This window comes from Cynoglossus semilaevis, chromosome 16 (genome assembly GCF_000523025.1).
Source record: "Cynoglossus semilaevis isolate Cse_v1.0 chromosome 16, Cse_v1.0, whole genome shotgun sequence".
Taxonomy (NCBI): Eukaryota; Metazoa; Chordata; class Actinopteri; order Pleuronectiformes; family Cynoglossidae; genus Cynoglossus; species Cynoglossus semilaevis.
This window is the reverse complement of record NC_024322.1, coordinates 8494033-8510531: the sequence shown is the minus strand read 5'-3', so window position 1 is coordinate 8510531 and position 16499 is coordinate 8494033. Positions and strand designations below refer to the sequence as shown.

Genomic DNA, 16499 nt, shown 5'->3' with positions numbered 1-16499 from the left:
AATGATGGCAATATTTTGTCTCTTTTTTATAAGTAAACAGTGTGCTATTTAATATTAACCTTATGACATGTTGCTTGGTTTTGTTATGTTTGTAATTGTTGTTTGCCAACTGCTTATCTTTACTTGCTCTGAGGTCTGCCACGAATAGTAAAGTGGCATGCCATGAATGTTATAATAGGACAATATGCTACTTTCATCAGTGACATTCCATTATGATCATGCTATGTTTTTTGTTTGTTTGTTTTGACCATTTTGAATCATTTGTTGTGTCTTTATGGCCAGCACTGTCTTGTCTTGAAATGTTTTTTCCCTATTTTATTTTTTTGTTGTTTCATGATTTTAGTCAGTCAATGTTCATTTTTATAAAACGTCAATAAAGCATTTGATCTGGGTAAAGTCCATACGTCATACCAGTCTTGAGAATGTATTATTTACCTTTAGCACTACATGGTGTTGTGATGGGTTCTTCGGGTTGCTCCTCCTGGGAGAAAACACCACGAATCTTCCTCACCACGTAAGTGCCAGCTGGAATAAAGATAATTTGTTTAGGTCAATTATTACAAAAAACACCTCTTGCACACAACTGATGGGGTTGTAAAATGTCATAACAGTTCATACTAATGGTGACGCTTCTTGAATATTTTTATTGGTATAGTTTATGTTCATTTTCTAACAAATGTAACGTGAAGAGCTGCATAAAATAGACTTTATTATCTGTATAAACTTCTCTATATCAATTGCGTTATTATTAACATTGTTATTATTATCATGGACGACAAGCGTTAGGATCCAAACAAAGGAACCAAAAAAAAACAACGTCGTATCATTTTCTAAAAAAAAAAAACCGTAGGCGCGGTCAGCTGCTGTTATGTACAGAAAAGTGACACAAAAAAGAAGAAACCTACCTTTTATTATCAGTCAGACCATGTTTGTTTGGTCTCTCACATGGAGGGTTGAGTAACTTACTGGTTCTCAGGTCAATCGTAGTTTAAAAACACTTCCGTGTAGAGGTTGTTTAAGTACGTAAACGGTATCTTCGATTGCGCAAAAAACACATCCAATAGAATCTAACGGAAGGCGGGGCTTTGGTGGTGATATCTTAACTCTGATTGGTTGAGTTGTTGCGCAATTAAACTGGAAATTCTGGAACGTTTATTGACATGTATCAACAAATGGGGAAAACAAACAATATGTAAATTTCTAGTTGACCAAGTATTTAAAATAAGACTAACACCCGATACTTAACATATATTTTGTGACTATCCTCCGCTGGTCGTAATTTCTTAAGGCGATTTTGTAGAATGAGAGTGCATATTTATGTGCATTGGTGGTGAAATGTTTCAATAGAAGTGATACAATGTATGAGGTCAATATATTCAAGGTCTTAAAATAAATCCTATAAAATGCAAAAGAAATCGAGGCGTTTCATCCAGTGCCTTTAAACAGTTTGCTCAACACCCACTTGTGCCCCATAAACGCATGAATGACTAAACGTTTTACATAAAACTGAAGTGTGATACATTCACTTCATACAGATACGGATTTGTCATACAAACACATCTAAAGGTAGTTCAAGGTACGTTCAAAAACTTGTTTGCAACGACCAATTGCGCCTAGAGAAGACAAAGCACTCTATAATTGTCCGACATTCTGGAATGCAGAGTGGCAGGTGATGAAAATCTGACTTCTTGCAGATGTGGGCAAATGAAAAAAACGGCTGTGGCTTAACAAAAGCATTCCAACTGTTACAACGGGGGAAGAAAAATATATACTGTATATGTATAAATAGATACCACAGTACTGGATAACTATTAACATAAACTATGTCAAGTACATGTATCTTTCTGTTATGGACAATACAAAGGCTATTTTTTCCTCCTCCATGTTCCTTTTTAGGAATGCAGCGCGAAATCTTGCCAGCTGACTTTTGGTCAGATTGGCTGCCACCGTACAGTGGTGATTGACATCGCTCTCTTGTGGCGTAGGCCAAGTATTACACTGCTACGTCAAAGAAACGAACGCACTGATTGAGGGCGACTCAAATACACTTTTTGGGTAATATTTACTTTAATGGTGTTTTAAATTTTTCAAGCATAATATAGAGATTTACAATGCGTTATTCATCTGAGGCCAATTCTGATATCCGTCATCTCAATCACATACTCAAATTAATATTTAACTGTCAAAGTACAAGCCATAAACATGGATGAACCTGAAATACAACACTACACACTTCTCACAATAAGAATACAGCAGTTTGTCATAGAGATGCATTTGTATTTTCAATATATACACACAGATTTAACTTAACAGTTTCACACATTGTGATAAGCACAGCTTCACACAGAAACAAAACAAATCTCTTTCATGACATTACAACACAGTTATTTTTACACAATAAAAATACAATTGCAATCACCAGGGCAGGGAAGGAATTAGACACTGTTGGTGATCACTTAAAACCACAAGGAATGATGTGATCTGACGCAAATGAATGAGGAAATGTGACGTGGTTCAGTGTACCGATCAGTGAAGGGCAATATCGCATCACTTATTAAATATAACAATAAGACGCTGTCAATTTTTCCTGTGTTGCGTCAGTGATGTAAACAAATAAGTGATTCTGAATCTCTACCATCAACTTGTTACTGTTGTTTCACTTAAGTAAACCTCACACAGGGAAAAAAACAACAGTCACTACAGGGATCTAATCTGATCTTGAGTGTTGGTGATCAAGACTTAGTCCATCCTGATCTTCTGATTCGTCATCCTGTAGATGATGCTGTCATAGCCAGGATCCATGTTCCACAGGTTGTAGGCGATTGCAATGACAGCTAGAGCCAAAACGATCATTAGCCACAGGACAATGTTGAAGACCACAGCGTAGTGGAAGTTGTACTTATAGGCCAGGTTGTATGGACTACGTGTGTTGCCCTGAAATGGGAATGAGAAATGGGAAAAAAAAATCAGTATTTCACAGGTTGATTTAAAGTACTTATGAAGAATCTAGGCAAATGATGCACAAATAAACTTTATATTGAAAAGTGGACATAGTAATAAACCTTTATGTCAGGGCTGTCTCTGCAAGACTTTCTCAGCAGGTCCCCTTCACCTCCTCACCCTCATTCCCCTTCCCCTTATCATTAAAGAGTGATCAAAGCATTCCCCAGTTCCAGACCTCAATTGTAAAACAACAAAAAAAGGCATGAACTGGGGCTACATCTTCTTGATGTACAAGGGGCCGCTCAACAGTTAAGTCATAATGAGTTCCAGTGGAGGTTTTTGACCTCTGGTTTTCTTAAAAAAAAAAAAAAGAGTTTACACTGGAATCGTTACTTAAGTTAGTCTCCAATGTTCTGTTTTAACTCATAAGCAGGCAGGAGTTTAAATTCAATTTCAATGCTGTGATGTACAGCTGCAGCTGGATTAACTAACGACTCAGTTTGGTCAACTTTAACAAGCAGCTCCTCCATAGACTTACGATCTGTCTGGACTGCAGGATTGAACGGGACTTCCTGGTTAACGGAGCCTCAAAAGTCTTCACGGTCACAACCTCCACTACAGCACTGTTGCCATAAAGTGCATATACATCCTCCCCGAACTGCAATTTAAAAGACACACACCAGTGGTGAGTTTTGTCATTTAAGAAAGGTTCAATAATAAGATCTGGCATTTGAAGAATGTCTCAACACCTTCTGCAGAACAGAGGCAAGAATGGCTGTGGCATCTCGGTACTGAGCAGAGTCTTTTCCATAGAGTCGGCTTAATTCCTCCAGACCGGACAGCTCCAGTGAGTACAGGTCAGGTGAGTGGTCCTTGGCCAAATGCTTGTGCCTCTGTAGCTACAAAAAAAAGCAGAAAACAATGTCAAATCCAAAAGTCTGTCACCACCTTCAGTGAAATAAAAACTTACTGACTTACAAGAGCAGTGATGTCATGGAGAACTTGGACCTCAGACAAGAAGAGTAAATCAGCCTGGAAAGCAAAACAACACATGAGAACAGTCATAATAGAGGTGATGTCAAGTGTTGCGTATTTAAGGGATACACTACTAAAGGTAGTTAGCAAAAACAATCTTACTGTGTATGACCCAGCGTTAAACCCAAATTGTTCTACTTTATTTATTATTTCTGAATTAATTGGAAGAATTATCTGTTTACATTTAAAGCAATTCCAACATTATTGAACTGCTTCTCAGTTGTGAGCCTAGCATACACCTTAGATTCTCAGGCCAGACTTATTAAACAGCTTCTTAAGGTCCAAAGGTACCCAATTTTTGCTGTCAGAGCTCTAACTTTGGATCCCCCTGTTGGATGGGGCTGCAATTTTGACTCCTTCAAAACAAAATATCGTTTACCTAGAGGAGTAAATATCCTGGAAGCTACTATAATTAAATAGGAAACACAGAGAGGTTTTTAAATCACAGAGAAACTGACCTCTGCATTTCTGCTGAGAGAGTTGAGGGGCAGCGACGTCAGTACAGAGCCGTCCTGGGACAGACGAGCACGAATCTGCTGCAAAGTGACTGGCAGGTCCTCAAACACTGCATTAGCCTTTCCCAGCATGTACAGCCGCTGAAGAAAAGACATCCATAAATTCAAAATTATATCAAAAATAGTTTTAAAAATGTGTTGCCAAGTTAAATCTTAGTTGTGTTTTCACACCTCCTCGCTAGGGGCCAACTGGAGCACTACAGGCGTGTCCTCGGCAAACAGAGAGTGGACTGTCTCTGCAACACTGTCCAGAGTGAAAGGTACAGGCTGCAAAAAAGACAGCTTGATGAAAACATCATCCATGAACAACAGTTTCTATTATTTTGTTATTTAAAAAACAAAGCAAATATTTATCAAGTATAGTCTTCCTTACATTTTCCAATGGGTAAGAGGCCACACTCTGGGGCAGCTCTAGGTTATCGACTCCTCTCACCACCACCAGTACATTAGCCCGAGGTCGTTGGAATAATGGGCCAGCCTGAAGGCCTGGCCAGGACAAATCCTGCACAAGAGATACCACACTTTTCATAAAGACTAGCTCAAACACATTAACCTGAGTTGTTGAAAATTAATTAAAATTAAAAACTAAATACAAATATTTATTGTAACAAAGCACCTCCTGAACAGAGAAGCCCATAGTCAAAGCCACCAGGTCAGGGATCTTCTCTCCTGACACAAGCCAGTCTCCTTTCTGAAAGGACACGAACTCTGGAGCCTGGAGCACAGTGAAGCTGTCCCCATTGACACCTGAAGGAGAAAATTACAAGTGACCTGTTTCAGCAAGTATTGGTCAGCCATATTAGACATACATCTCACACAGAAATCTCACATTGGTTAAAAAATTAGCTTGAATGCTATTTCACAAGTCAGTCTTGATTTACAGAAGTCTATGGTGGTTTGTGATTCAGTCCTGTAACGTAAGCTTATATAATGTGTTTACAGGGCAATGTAGATGAGTTATGTAGAGATATATAATATTGATTGTTATTGATTAACACACATTTCTCGGGCCTTTTACTGCTGCTATTTTGAAATAAAAGGAAGAGGGATCTCTAGTATGAAAAACAGTGTCACTGTGTCTGAAAAACACGGACTGATTTTCACGGGTGCAGTATACTGTAACAAATTACCCAGCGATTCGGACGGAGGCATGAACCCGTGACTGGGAAGTGGCGATGAATGTCAAAGAGGAAGTAGCAGTCACATGACTCTGAAAATTAAACTTCTTTTGTTCAACTACTACGTTTTTTAAATATTGGAGTATTTTAAAACAACTATATATATCAATACAGTTGGCAATACAAAGCTGACTCTATTCACGCCACTAAGTAGTTTTTACGGTCTGCTAACCGGTTTTAGCATAGTGCATCGGCTTTTTCTTTTTAACCGAGACGTATGGATTCTAAACTAATCCTAAAATAAATAAAAGGTCGGATTATTATATACACAATTTCACTACAAAATGTTATTTCTGCTATTGTCATTGATGTCAAGCCGACATCATACGGGCAAACATATGACACGGTCCTCAAGCTAAAGGACGCTGCTAACGACGACACTAGACGGCTAAATAGAGCGACCATTTAATGTTTTAAAATACAGAAAACAAATGTTATGAATACTACACCTCCAAATAACTGAATTTGTAATGTCACTGTCATTGAGTGCTCCTTACCGGTTGAAATCAAGCAGCAGAGGAGAAACGCCACGGAAAACCCCGCTTCCATCCTTGGACAGTTTGACGGCGACATCTTTCTTTGCTCTCCTGCAAAGATCAGCTGACTTGACGTCATGACGCTGTGGAGCGTAGCGTAGGTCTGACGTATAACATTGAAGAAAAATAACAAAAAAACAAAACAAAAAACTAGCTTCTAAAGGTAAAATGTACTAATTCTTTATCTCACATTAGTATAATTATACATTTAAATTGTTAACTATTGTTGTTAACTACCTAAGGAAAACAATAATAGCTGCTAGGGTTGGACTTTAATACTTTCAGGGGCTTTTATTTTAAAATATGATGACCCTACCTTTTGCTAACTTTTTGCTGTATGTACTGTTAGTTTAAACAATTTAAATTGGTATTTAATAAAACTTGTCTACATAACCGATGACAGATTATTTGCAGCAAATAAATTATAGTTTCCCAACCGATGAAGTGAAATTGGATAATACAAACAGTGGTGAAATCACAATTCTGGACGCGAACCTAGAATTTTTCCTAACACTTCATGCATCTCACTGAACTCCAAGTCAGCAATAGACGATTTCTACCTGCCTTTTGGACACAGTCGCCGAGACCAGTTTGTGACCACGGTGGTCACTGGCTACGTGCCCAGGTATGTTAATGTGTAGCCTTCTTGAACATGGAGGCTGACATGGCGATGATTGATGTGACTTCTTGGTATTTTTTTTACACAAAGCCAGACTTTGATCTGCATTTACTCATTCTTAAAGGGATGTATCCAGGGTTTTATTAACGCCCTAAGGGGCTTGATCTCCCGTGTCCCCTCTTTAAAGCTCCACTGTCTGCTTGTGGAGCAGCCAAAATCCCAGTGTCTGGCCGTCTGCCACGGAGCTCTCTCTCTCTCTTTCTCTATCTCTCTCTCTCTCTCTCTCTGCAGGTATGGCAGCAGGGAATTTAGTTTATTTGGTTTGTGTGGTTTTGCCTTCAGTTCAATCATCATTTTTGTTTACATCTTCTGCAGCCTCTGAAGTCCACTTCTTCTCTACTGACGTTTTACAAGCAAAGATAAAGGACCAATTTAGATGAAGTACACAGTGAATGTGCCGGAATAAAGTGGGACTCCAATAAGCCGTAGTGGCCAATCCCCTCTCCCACTCCAAAGTGGGGATTATAAGGCGATCAAATGTGCTTTAGTCTGAGTCTACACTTATCCCTCTATATTTTATATGACAACTTCGTTTAGACATCAAATTGTTGTATAAATCAAAAGGTGAGAATGTTGTTGTGCAACCATATAAACAACTTTTTTGCCATATGTATTTTATAATAAAAAATAAATTGAAATTAAACATTTTCGCATACATTTTTCATATTGCATCTAAACGTAAGTACACACTGTACTCAATAACAAAATTATCAATTGGATGATCGGGTCTCCGTCATTGGGACACAAGAGGGCGCTACAATACACATTTTTCTGCACAAACGGCACGGAAACTACATTTCGGCTCTGAAGTTGAGACCGCAGCAAGATTGCATCATGCCTGCAGTAGTGAAACACGCCAAAAGATGGCAATGTTGGGCTTTACTAGTGCTCCCTCAGCGGTCGCGTTGGCTGGAATAATTAGGACGGAAATTTTAATGTCAGAGCCGCCAGCAAAATTGATCAAAATTCATTTCAAGTCGCAACAAGGACGCAGTGACGAGCAGGACTCGGGTTGTCATCTTGCAGTTTGTATATTTATTTTAAAGCAACGTCTTTTGTAAAATATAAATACAAATTATGAGATATTTTTAATTACAAAATTAAAACAAAAATGAACACACCAAAAATTTACTTTACTGCAGTAGCCTTCCCCTGTTATGTACAAGCTCTGTGCCGCAGGATGAATATCAACATTATCTTAAAACTTTTATTGTACAAACACTTTTTGTAGTTTTGCCATGTTAAATTACAGGCCGAACAGGAAGCAACATCTCAGCATTTTTAAAAAAAAACAACAAAAAGATACAACAGGTCAGCCCCTTAGGCTTGAGCCAGTGCTGAAGTCTGAGGAGAGAGGGGGAAAAAGCAGGACATCATGTGCTTCCTATAAACACAAATACCACACTCAATAGCACAGTCGGAGTACTATCCTGTACAGATACACATGAACAATGTGCAGTGTGCCCACACAGGCCAACAGCACTCCGTTGTTTTTTAGAAAAATCTTTCAGAGGTGTCGGGGGCAACTTTTGAAAGAAACAAATCTAGATATCCATATAGAATTATTCAGTTATACATATATTAATTTATAAAAATAAGACCATTATTAAGTCTAACTCAGTCACACGTTTATTGATCCTCGCTTAATGGAGGGAAATATCTGAGCAGCCCATTCAGCCAGCAGGTCAATCCATCAGTACAAGTGCACCAGTGCTCGTTCAGGGCAGGACCAGAGCGCAGGAGCTAATAGTCAGGCTAAGGCATATCATCATGACCCCTGGGTGGATTTAAAGCAAAGTCAGTAAAGATTAAAGTCCAGTTTTAGTTTCCCCGAGGGGTCAGGATGAGCCCAGCTTCGCAGCAGCCTTAATTTTGTCCTTCAGTTTGTCCCCTGGGTGGTCCCAGCGGTCGTCTAGACACTCCAGTGTGGAGCCCAGCAGGGCGGCCAGCTCGGCACTGTCCTCCACTAGGTCTAAGAGCTCCTTGCTGTCCGGATGGAAGCCCTCCAGCTCCTCAGGGCAGGAGAAGAGCTGAGACAGAGAGGCTTGCTGGTAAAACTCTGCCTCTGCCACCGTCACCACCTCCATGTGGGGGAATGCCTGTCGGAAACCACGAGCAGACATTCTCAGCCGGCGAAGCACGTCAGACAGAAGGAGCCAGTTCCTCGGACTGAAAGGGAATGAGAGAGAAAAATGAACGACTATTAAATAAAGAAATAAATGGCAAAGAGTGAGGTAAATAAATGACATTGGTGGGTTTTTAGTTAAAAATCAAAGCTTACCCTTGGGAAAGGGACACTTGGATGTTGTAGCAAGGCAGCAAAGGTCGGTCCGAGAACTCAAACTCAAACACCTCCCTCTTGTCGTCCTCATCCTCGTCATCGGGGCCTGGAGGGTCAGCCAGTATGTCATAGATCCTGCCTTCTTCATATGACTCTGAAACATGAGACACGCACACATGGGCCAGTTAGAGACCATCTGCTTCATCACTGGCTAACAGGATGTATCCTGACATATTTCTAAAAACTAGATAGCAACCTGGTCACTTGTCCCACAATAAGCTTTCTTTTATGAGCCTTTTTTTGTCTACATATGGTAGCATGGTATCCAGACCCTGAGCCATATGCTTCTATGTTGGGCCAGAAGAACATTTCTGGTCCACATGCAGCCAGAGGAGGGCCAGCTTTGGCTACAGTTTCTAAACCAGATTTTAAACACCTGATATGGGCCACTAACTGCCTGTTATTACCATAATTACTGTATGTTGTCCAAGCAGGTTGCATGCGCTGTTACTAGCTAATTTTGCTATATGTGTATAGAATAGAATTACACGGAATAAAAGAGTAACTTTAGTGGTCTACATCTGGTACTCAGATGTAATCCAGAATGTGGACCACATGTCAGCCAAACTCAAACCATAGCTGTTGACCAGATGTAGGCCAGTAAAGGCCCTAAAGTCATTGCCAAATGTGGGCCAAGTGAAATGAGTCGGTCCAGTTAGACACTAAGTTTGTGGGACAAAAGTAAAGCAGAATAAAAAAAGTTGTAAGAATTAATATTAGCAACCAAGGTACTCACCACACACAGCGCTGCCGTAGAATTCCCAGTAAAGCCCTGGGTCGTCATCTGAGCGTCCCTGAAGGTCAGCAAAATAATCTGTGGAGACAAGAGAGGCACAAATTTAGTTATTCAAGAACTGGCACCCTGGGGACAGGCAACAGGCAACAGGCAAATAGGGCAAACACCAATTGCCCTTGGAGATTACAGCAGAAAAAAATGGATAAGAGCACAGTGAAGCAGTGGTGGAGAAAGAGGGCCAGTGTCAGGGGAGAAAAGAGAAACAAACAGAGCAAATGTTTGTGAGGTTGGGTGGGTGGTTGGGGGGGTGTCAGGGGAATGATGGTCGGGGGCCAGCGGCTGTACCAGGGGGGAGGAGAGCGACTGTCTCTGCTGGGTTAGGGCTGGCTGAGCTCAGAGCAGAGCTGCCAGGAATCAAACAAGAACCACACACAGTCGCTGCCTGCACACACGCATCCATACACACAAACAGTCACAAGCGCACACAAACACACACTCACAAGTGCACACATACACACACACCACACAGAGCGAGAGGGCTGGAAACAAACAAGCAGAGGGAGCTGGATAAGCGCACACCCAGCAGGAGCAAAGTGTGTATCCAGGACACAGACACACACACATTCATGCACGCGCGCACACACACACACACACTCTTGCAGAAAGAGAGAGCTGGGCTTTGTGCCAGAGCTGAGGCGCGGGGTGTCTGGCGTGTGTGGGGAGGGATTAACGGCCTCTAGATGAGTGGGGCCAGGTGGAGGGAGGGCAGCGATCTCCGTCTCTCACCCATTCTCTCCGGTGCTCAATCTCGCTTCCCCGCTATCTCCTTACTCTGTCAGTCACACAGCCATCGATCTATCTATCCTCTCCTGACCACTCCCAAAATTCAACACAATTTTTCTTTGTATAAATCTCCCCAGACCATTTCATCCATTTACTCAGAGTTGGCTCACACCTGTTCACTTCACTTGTTTTTCCGTCAGGGTTTGTCAGGGGCTGATTATCAACAGACATAGACCAACAGATAATGATGAAGATTGATGAACAACATCACAGAGAAGTCGTAACAGAATTTGTCTTGTCTTTCGTAAAAAAAAAAGAAACCCCACATTTTTAGGATGTGAATTAAAGAAAATTGCTAAATAAGCAAAATGGCTCAGCAGTGACCTTAGATTAGCCCCAGAAAACACTTGAAATTACATTGAATGTCTAGGTCCATACTTTTCTCCACGCTCATGGAACAAAATAACACATCATTCACTTATCCTGAACTCTATAACATACAGATCAATGCTCTACAGTTAGGGAGCACAGTCTAGTTATTGCTGCCTTCAGCCCTGTTTTTTTGTTCTTACTAAAGTCTCACATCATCATGTTTTCATGTAACATCGGGTTGCTGGTTATAAAGGAAGTGTGCGCCTGTGTAAGCTTTCATTTCGCCCCAGAAAACACTTGAAATTACATTGAATGTCTAGGTCCATACTTTTCTCCACGCTCATGGAACAAAATAACACATCATTCACTTATCCTGAACTCTATAACATACAGATCAATGCTCTACAGTTAGGGAGCACAGTCTAGTTATTGCTGCCTTCAGCCCTGTTTTTTTGTTCTTACTAAAGTCTCACATCATCATGTTTTCATGTAACATCGGGTTGCTGGTTATAAAGGAAGTGTGCGCCTGTGTAAGCTTTCATTTCCTCCACTCCTCCACTCAGAGACTGTGTGTGTGTGTTGTGTCAGTTTAACTACAAACATCCAGATGAGGACTGTGAACAGTCCACGTCAGACCCTTGCGTGGCAGCCTCATGAAAAGACACAAGCACGCATACAAAAGCAGAGTCTCTCCGGCCAGAGTGAGGCCAGTTTCCACACGTACGCTGAGCAAACACAGTTGGCGTTGCTTAGTAACCAGATAGAGGAGCTCAGAGGCAGCCGCAGCAGCAGCAGCAGCAGCACGAGCCGAACGGGCTGAGGCTGCCTGACTAACAGGTGGTCAACAAGGGAGGGCCGTGGAGAGGGTTCAGGTCCAGAGGAGAGAGCAGGGGATGACAGATACGGAAATGTCTAGTGGCAGTGGGGAGGTGCAGGATTTAAAAAAAAAAAAAAGGGGGAGGGACTGGTGCCAACAAAGGGCAAAGCAGAGATAGAATGGCAAACACAAGAAGACTGTGGCCTTTAGGAGCTGAATGTATGCCCTAAAGACCAGTATTTATTTTTTTACTTTTTACCCTTGGCCCACCTCTCTGAGCAGTGCAGAACGTGCCATCGCAGCTACGATCAGATTACCACGCTGTAGTGACTCATAACTACATTTTTCAGTTAAAGTGACTCAGAACTGAATTTCTCTTCGGCTGTGTGGACACAAAAATCCCAGCACCAATTATAGTTTTTAAATCAGGTCAATGTCACAGCAGCATGTGACTTGTATATTCAAGCTGTGTCCAGCCCTCATGGATGAGTTCAAATTTAGACCTGGAGTTTGTGAAAATATCCTGATTTATACCATGACCATAGTTTTTAATGTCCCTGTAAAACACATTGAGTTTATAAAACCTGAGTCACAATTTTCAATCATGGCCCCCAAATGAACGTCTGTGTCACTTTGTCCAACAGCTCTTGAAAACTACAAAAATCAGTTCATTTTAGCCATCCTCTTAAATACTAAAGAGAGGACAGAGTCAACCCCCCGCTGTCCCCCCCTGCCCCCATGTTATTTTTCTCTGGATTTAATTTGACCTACGATGCAATTCACAAATTCGAAATAAAGCTTCTTAAAAGATGTATTTGTGTGTTTTGCAGCTGCTGCTTTGAAGTGAAAAAGTGATTCAGTTTTCAGTCTTTTCAAAAGACATTGCTGGCAAGATAAACCCAAGTATTAAATGTCTGGGAAAGCTTTTTTCAGCCAAGATATCACACAGAGAGTCCATTTTATTTTTTTGCACACTACTCTTTGAATATGTCCACAGGGGACGCCCATGACCTGTGTGTTTTATAAGTTCCCCACCAAAGCAGTACATGTGACTGGACTGAAAAAGTCAGCTGTGGATCTCACCAGTCAGGAAGCGCTCCATGCTGTCACTGTGGGTCATCTTGAGGAGGCCACGGCCAGAGTATGTGGCCAGAGTCGGGTCGGCACCGTAGGAGAGCAGGACTCTCACTACATCAAGGTGGTCGTTTTCCACAGCATCGTGAATGGGTCTGAAACAATACACATGAACATTAACTTTGATGCTGACTCAGTGGGAAAAAACATTGACAAAGTCAGTCGTCCACAAACAGTTAAAGCTGCTTTAAGCTGCGGTAATTAGCAGTGGGAGATTGTTTACCTAAAAGTATGTCTGACTTTGCTATAGTCTATTTTTATTATTGGGCAAATTCTGGTTGATCCGTTAGCTGTTAGTAAGTAAGAAAACAATTACAAAGTGATACATCTAACAACCTTACTCTTCTGTTGTTTACAATCACAACGTACAATCTGAGGGATTTCACTTCCTCCTAGCTGCCAATGAAATGTAAAGATTTATCAGGGTCTGTTTCTTCTCATGAAATACCCAACCTGGGTTCTGTAATACTATCTGCTAAAGCTTTTAATAAATAAAAGCTTAACGGCTACACAATACAACCCTAGGACCTGAGTGCAGCAGACACCCTACTGTAAATTTAATACACCGCTATTAAAGCGCTCAGGGTTATGCATTTAAAACAGCATCTAACCTGTCAAATCTCCTATCTTACCAAGCACTCAAATTACTCTTTCTTTCTCCCCAAGTCAAGTCTTGGCTTCCATGTAGAGCCTTTGGTCTTATTTGTGTATGAAGCATATGATTTCTGTGAGGCTTGGTTTCTGTTTCCGTGTTTGAGTCTGAGTGCACTTGTTTACCTGGTCCCATCCTGTGCGCTACAATTGATGTCGGCGCCATAATCCAGCAGGTGTTGAACTATGCTGAGCCAGCCACGGGCGCACGCTTCGTGAAGAGCACAGTAACCCGCGTAGTCTCTGTGATTCACCTCACATACTCTGTTCTCCAGACAGTACAGCACCACCTCCTGAGGAGAAACAGAAGGAGAGCAGGGTTCAGACTAGGAAATTGTGTGTGTGTGTTCCTATTGCCAAACCAAAGAAAAACAAGTCCAAGCGCACGAGTCAGACGGAGCAGACGCACACGCAGACAGAGCTTCCCTTTACTGTTCCTTTGGGGCGAGGAACTGGGGAAAGGCAGGAACTAAATGTGTTCCTTTGCCAAACAACACACTCTCACACACACTTGCACACAAAGGCTCCATAAGAGTAAAGCTGGCACCACATGCCAATAAGGATACTTAATGTGACTCAGCTGTGTTTGCACCGCTAGATTCCACTCACATGTACGGGTGTGTGTGCTTCCCTCTGCCATGGTCAAACTTGGACTAGACCGTGGCAGCCAGTTAGTATCGTCAGTAACAACGCATCACAGAAGCAAAACAAGGAGATTTGATATCAGCGCTCACGAGCAGGATGCATTTTTTGAGAGGTTGGGTTGTGATGGTTAGGCACTTAGTACTCAGACTGGTTTCTATTGAAATACATCTGCCATTAAAGAGAACATAGAGTAGGGATGTGGGGCCATTTCAACACACTTCGCAAGGGATGAACACATCCAATACAAAGTGTAATACAGATTCAAAAGTGTGTTAGATGTCGTAGTAAGAACCATGTATAAACGCCTCATGCACACGACTGCTGTCATGATGTAGAGAAGTTCATATTAAAGGTTAGTTCAAATCTAACAACATATACTGTACTACACTGTTATTTTTGGATCGTATTCGAGTTTCGATGTTCAACTTTGCTTTTTTGCTCAGTCTGATGCAGTTATTTTTATTTTTATTTTTAAGTATTGTGCTGAAAATTGCTTCTGCTCATCCCTAAGTTTTTTAAACATTTTACATATGCATGTATGCAAGACGTATGCATGCAGAGGTGCTTCTCTATCCTGCTCACAGTCCAGAGCCGAGAGGATGAGAGCTTCTCATCTGAACCTTGGGAATGACTGCAAACTTCCATTTCTATGCTAATTCTAGGCTGCCATCATGCCAAGTGTTTATCTCTCGTCTTCTCTCTCTCTCTCTTTCTCTCCCTCTCTTTCAGCACCGGGTGTGTGGCGGCAGGAAGAGGGAAGGAAGACATTTGAGAGAAAGAAGAGTGACAGAAGGATGTGTGGAGGGTGTTGGAGAGGGCGGAAAGACGGGAGAAGTGAGAGGCAACACCCCGGCAGATGACAGATAAATGAATCTGTGGGTGAAATCTGCCCGCACTGTCCTCTGGGCTGAAGCTGATAATAACAAGAGATGAAAGGGTGGGGTGAGGGTGGTGGTGAGGTGAGCAGTGTAGAGTGAAGGTGGGGGGGTAGGAGTGATTCAGAGGACAATCACAGACCAGGAAAGAGGAAAGGAGGGGGAAGGAAACGGTTGAATAGAGTTTATTAATAAATTTAATATAAAATCAAAATTCTAAAAGCAGTTCAGTGGTCTCTATACTCAGAATGACAGTGTGAGGTTTGGATTGTGAAGGAAAAAAAAACCCAGGATATATCATAAAGTGTGTTTTATGTTCAAATGAAATTAAAAATAAATTCCAGGTTAAAATCTGAATATTCTAATAATAGAAATGTCAGAATATATAATTGGTCCATATATTTTTTTTATCTAAGATTTATCTAAAAGTCTGTAGTCACCATTTTAAATTTTCACTTTCTAAATTCGGAATTTTACAAAAATTATTATTTTCATGCGCTTTAAGTTTTCAAGAACAGGTGTTAAAAAAATGAATACCAATATTCCTAGCTGTAATAAAAACTTCAGAAATTGTCTGACTTTAAATTCATAGCCCTGACATTTTCTCAAAATAATTAGCTTTTTGCTGTTGTTGTTATTTATGCTATTTTTTCCCTCTTTATTCTCAGATTTAAGTTATTGTTTAGAGTAAATACTTTTATATCTTTCTGTGGCCCTAAATCCTCTTCTGTGAATGAGCAAAGTGATAAGAAAAAAAAAGACAATGGAGGAGTAGGAAGACGCTCCAACTGGTTTTCCACCCGCTGCCAACGCTCAGACTGCTGGAGAGAAGAGAGAAGAGAGGAGACAGACAGAGAGACAGAGAGATACTCGGAAGCGCCGCGCTGAAGCTCCCCCTCTGGGGGATTCCATTCACAGTGTGCATGTGTGGCGTATGTGTGTCTGCGACTGTCTGTGCGCGAGAATGAGAGCAAGCGTTAGAGAGACTGACAGCCTGAGCGTGTTGATATGCAGCCTGCCCAGGCGTGCACACGCACAAGTTCGTGCTTGTGTGTGTATGTGTGCGGGTGTGTTTTTGTGGCACTGACAAGTTTGTGTGTGTGTGGCTGTGCAGGAGGCGCAGTGCTAAAACCTCCAGAGCCGTGTTTAATATCTCTGGGAGAGAGCGGGGAGCTTAGCACGAGAGCCTCGGCTTCCCGCCAATAACCCACACACACACACACACATACACACACAAACACACAACACAACAAAAAAAT

General features: G+C 41.4%; 2 protein-coding genes across 4 annotated transcripts in view; both read right to left on the bottom strand.

Moving 5' to 3' along the window:
* Positions 1–2045: 2045 nt before the first annotated feature.
* Positions 2046–6317, bottom strand: atp6ap2 (ATPase H+ transporting accessory protein 2). Its single transcript, XM_008328435.2, has 9 exons — positions 6169–6317; positions 5110–5240; positions 4867–4995; positions 4665–4760; positions 4437–4574; positions 3922–3975; positions 3693–3842; positions 3482–3601; positions 2046–2934 (listed from the first exon to the last, which is right to left on the bottom strand). Exons 1-9 carry the CDS (start codon positions 6284–6286, stop codon positions 2740–2742), a joined length of 1131 nt encoding a protein of 376 aa, XP_008326657.2. The 5' UTR covers positions 6287–6317; the 3' UTR covers positions 2046–2739.
* A 1581-nt stretch (positions 6318–7898) lies between these two features.
* The window catches only part of bcor (BCL6 corepressor), a 76843-nt gene continuing 68242 nt past the window's right edge, over positions 7899–16499 (bottom strand). For all 3 annotated transcript variants that reach the window (XM_008328432.3, XM_008328434.3, XM_008328433.3), the window contains 5 exons: positions 13847–14013; positions 13019–13164; positions 9964–10041; positions 9168–9321; positions 7899–9055 (listed from right to left, as the gene is read on the bottom strand). In XM_008328432.3, the coding sequence (XP_008326654.1) occupies positions 8725–9055; positions 9168–9321; positions 9964–10041; positions 13019–13164; positions 13847–14013 (876 nt within the window). In that variant the 3' untranslated portion in view covers positions 7899–8724. The remainder of the gene's footprint in view (positions 9056–9167; positions 9322–9963; positions 10042–13018; positions 13165–13846; positions 14014–16499) is intronic.